At 56.2% G+C, this 3,850-nt stretch overlaps 1 protein-coding gene across 1 annotated transcript; it reads right to left on the reverse strand.

The window, feature by feature from the left end:
• Window positions 1-2,362: 2,362 nt before the first annotated feature.
• DQ04_13161000 (ferric reductase) lies at window positions 2,363-3,742 on the reverse strand (the record flags this gene model as incomplete). Its single annotated transcript, XM_009316901.1, has 1 exon — window positions 2,363-3,742. The coding sequence occupies one exon, from the start codon at window positions 3,740-3,742 to the stop codon at window positions 2,363-2,365; it is 1,380 nt and encodes a 459-aa protein (XP_009315176.1).
• Between the last annotated feature and the right edge of the window lie 108 nt (window positions 3,743-3,850).

Below are 3,850 nucleotides of genomic sequence, written 5' to 3' on the forward strand. Positions count from 1 at the left end.
TTTTGTTGTTTGCACATCGCTTGGAGAAGGCAAATAAACACACCTTGGGTATATCATGTATGACATGGTACGCATATGATACGCAAAGCAGCCGAATCGCTGAGAGAAAGACACCACAGAAAGAAGATAATATACAATACCCTCAGCCGTAAAAAACAAGCACCATTGAAGTTTGGAAATGCGCGGGCCCACCAAATCACTGTTTGACAACACTCAAGGGAAGGGATCTTTGCAACATCACATTCGGAGCTCCACAGCACACCCGCCTTGTATACCGGCAAGATTTCATCCGCCACTCCTTGCAGATAATACGTTTATCAAGTTATAACTCCCTATACCAACAGCAAAATGCTTTTAGGAAGAATAACATACAGAAAAAATGGTCCGGCTTAGAATGTGCCTACCAACACTGCAACAAACATGATGCCTCCCACCCTCATCAGCCAACGCGACCCAACTAGCACAAGTGCATGTGCGTAATTCGCATGGTTGTATCCCGACTCGGTTCCTGGGATTTCGACCACGCACCTGCGCCAAAGAGAAGACGCACGAAAATCAGAAAACTCCCAGTTTCAACAAAACGAAACAGCCAGGAATAGTCACAGCGCCGCACACGATCGAACGGCCAAACCAACATACTGGATACAGCAGCGCCCCCCACACCCTGAACCAAGACCGCGCCACCCTGCACGCCTCCGGGTGCCAAGAGCGCTCTTTTCACCATGACCCAAACCCGGCCCACACCCATGCTCGATATTTAAAACACGGTCACCCCCGGCTCCGCAAAACCCCATTCTCGTCGCTCGGTTCGGCGGCCGGGGACCCTGGCCGGTTCGGAAGCCCGGCGGGGTCGACCCGCCCCCAGGGGCCACTGGGCCAACGCAGGAACCCCACGCCCCAGCGCGGCGGAACACCAAACGAGCCGCGCCTTCAGAGACCCGCCGCCCCGCCGGAACTTCTCTCGACAGCGGCTTCTCCACCAACGCGGTTCTCGAAACGGGCGGGGCTCCTTATCGCGCTCCTTCGTTTCAAAAGCCGAACAGCAAATCGGCAGCAAGGGCCTTCGCAGCCTTCGTGCCACGCAAGGCTCCGGCCATTTTTTCTTCCGACCACCAGGTCAGGTCACGGCATTCGCCTGTTTTATCGCACGGGCAATTTTCAAAATTTTAGCAGCGGGAGCCCACCGCGAACATCTACCAAGCGCCCAAAAGGAAACAGCTTTCTGGAGCCAGCCCTTTGTCCCACACACCGCGCCAAGAATCCCATATATTACGAACGAATTCCTTGGCGATGCCAATCGCCCCACCGCGGCGCAAAGGCCCGGCGCCCTTTGAGGAACGAGGGCCGACCCTGCACCAACCAGGTTGTGCGGGCCTGTTTGTCACGGCGCCAAGGTTCGGTACTCCGGTTTTGAGGGGGACTCTAAGAGCCAACACAGCTGGCATGAGGGTCTCAGGCGCCCCATGGCCTTGTACCATTGTGATTGCCTAGCACCCACCACCTTTTATTGTCAAGGGGGTTCCTCTCGCAACCTTCTGGTTAGCATCCGGACGCGCCGGTATAGCCTGCGAAGGCAAGGCAGAACTCTCTCGCCATTTCGCCCGATGTCTGACTAGCTATTTGGGAACACTCATACCACCAAGCAGGTGAAAGAACGAAACGCACGTGAGAGTTCTCGGACTCACAGCCACCACCTGGAAAGAGAGGGTGTGGCAATCGGGGTGGTTTTCAGAGGGTAGTGCTCTTCGTGGGAATCCTCTCAGCACGGTTCTTGCACCCGCTAAAATGCACTTCTACTTTCGCTCCCGCGTCGGGAACTCACAGCTGTTGGGGTTTTCCCCCAATTTCTGTCGGACATGTCAGCAGCTTCCATGAGGAACAAAAAAGAAGAGCAAGAGGAACCAAGACGATTTCACGGAGAATGGCATCCCCCAATGAAGGCAAAGCAGCTCCCACACACTCATACAGACGCCAAGAGACTGCCTTCACACACGCCTGACGACGTGTGGAAAACTTCACACTAGTGACACAGCAAAATTGCACCTTCGAAGTGTCAAAAACACTCCACAAGCTCCTCCCCCAACTGTGGCAAACTACTCACTTTATACTAGCACCTATGATATTGCTCAATAAACCTAAAAAAAAAAAGTAACACGCTCGTCGTAATTCATCGCTCCTACATAACGACAAAAACACACTAAAACAACGAAACAAAACTAAATTCAACAAAGCAGGGCACGAGAGCAATTCAGCAAGCGCGCCAGCCCCCTACAGAAGCACTTCTTCTTCCTAAAAGTTGGATCCTCAAAAAATAAATATATGCTCAGTCGTTTCGCCCCACGAGGTAGCAGATACAGACGCCCTACAGAAAGAAGCTCTCCTCGTGAAAGTGGGCGCCAAGGCGAAGAGCGACATCCCGCGCGCTCCTCACCAGGCCGGGGGGACCACACACGAACACCAACACCTCGCCGGGGGCCTCACTCGCAATGCTCCGCGGGATCTCAGCCGCAAGGTCGAGCCGCCCAGCCACCATGGGGACCCTCTTGTCACACAGTGTCGCGCAGCAGGGGTCACCAGTAAAGAACACGCGCACCGTGCTCGTCGCACCGGAGGGGCTGCGTGCACGAGCCTCAGCGCCAGACTCAGCGCCTTCGTCACTCGGCAAATCCATCACGTCCACGTCATCCCACAGGTGCGACATCATGGGCACAAGCTCGGCGTCACGAACAGTCCACAGCAGTGTCACGGCGCATCCCTGCAGAGACTCCATCCTCTGCTGCCGGAGGTGGGAGTATATTGCGGCGCAAGGCGTCACACCAATGCCACCAGCAACAAGCACAACACTCCGGTAGTCCTCGAAGTCCTGCACGCGACCACATGGACCATCAACACTCAGCGTGAAGTTGCTCCCGCGCTCGCACACAAGCTTAACAAGACGCCCCGTCCACGTGCCCTCGCCCATTGACCTGATGTGAAACGTGTAGCATCCATCACGATCCCCGCTCAAGCTGAACGGGTGCCACTGCAACAGCGACAGCTCGGGGATGTTCACAAAGGCATATTGGCCAGGAGCGGCGCTCAGTGCCGCGTGACGGAAGCGGAGGTCCACAAAGGAGCCGCTGGCAACGGCAGAAACCACCACCACCGCAGACGCACTGCGGTGCATACGCAGCAGCCGGTCCACGAACCATACAGTCAACCCGGGCAGGAAGTACTCCCACGCAGCGGCGGCGTGCCACAGAACCGTCGGAGCAATCATGTAGAACGCAGCCACGTGCAAGTAGTAGAACAGCTCGAAGAACCTGCGCCGCACGGGCTCCAGTGCAAACACACCCATCGCCAGAAGCATGAACCACGTCGTCAGCGTAATCAGTGGAACAGTAAAATTGTCAACATGTCCAGGGGGCTCCACTGGGGGGATGGAGAAGATTCCCCGTGGAAACATCCCCACCTCACTGTACCGCACGTACCACGCCACCATGTGGCCAGTCGTTGCCAGCAGCATGCCGTACCCCAGCACCTTGTGCACCCAGATCGACGACTCCCACGCCGTCCCAAGGATTGAGTGCAGCAGAGAGTTCCGGCTCGCGGGAAAAATGCACAGCGACAGAAACGCAACCGCGAGCTGGCCAAGTGACCGCGCCCACCGTTCTGATTTTCTCATGCCATCGTCTGCTCCACCGGTCCAATAAGAGTTAAAGTTATGTCCCTGGATCCAGTACAGGAAAAACAGCAGCAGCATCGCCGCCGTCAGAAGTGCAAAGCCCGCCTCGCCGTAAGTGAAGTCTCGCAGCAGGGGGCACCGCCGCTTCAGGCACCTGCGCCCACCACGGCTTGCACGAACGGCAGT

Source organism: Trypanosoma grayi, assembly GCF_000691245.1.
Source record: "Trypanosoma grayi strain ANR4 Tgr_1316_V1, whole genome shotgun sequence".
Classification (NCBI taxonomy): domain Eukaryota; phylum Euglenozoa; class Kinetoplastea; order Trypanosomatida; family Trypanosomatidae; genus Trypanosoma; species Trypanosoma grayi.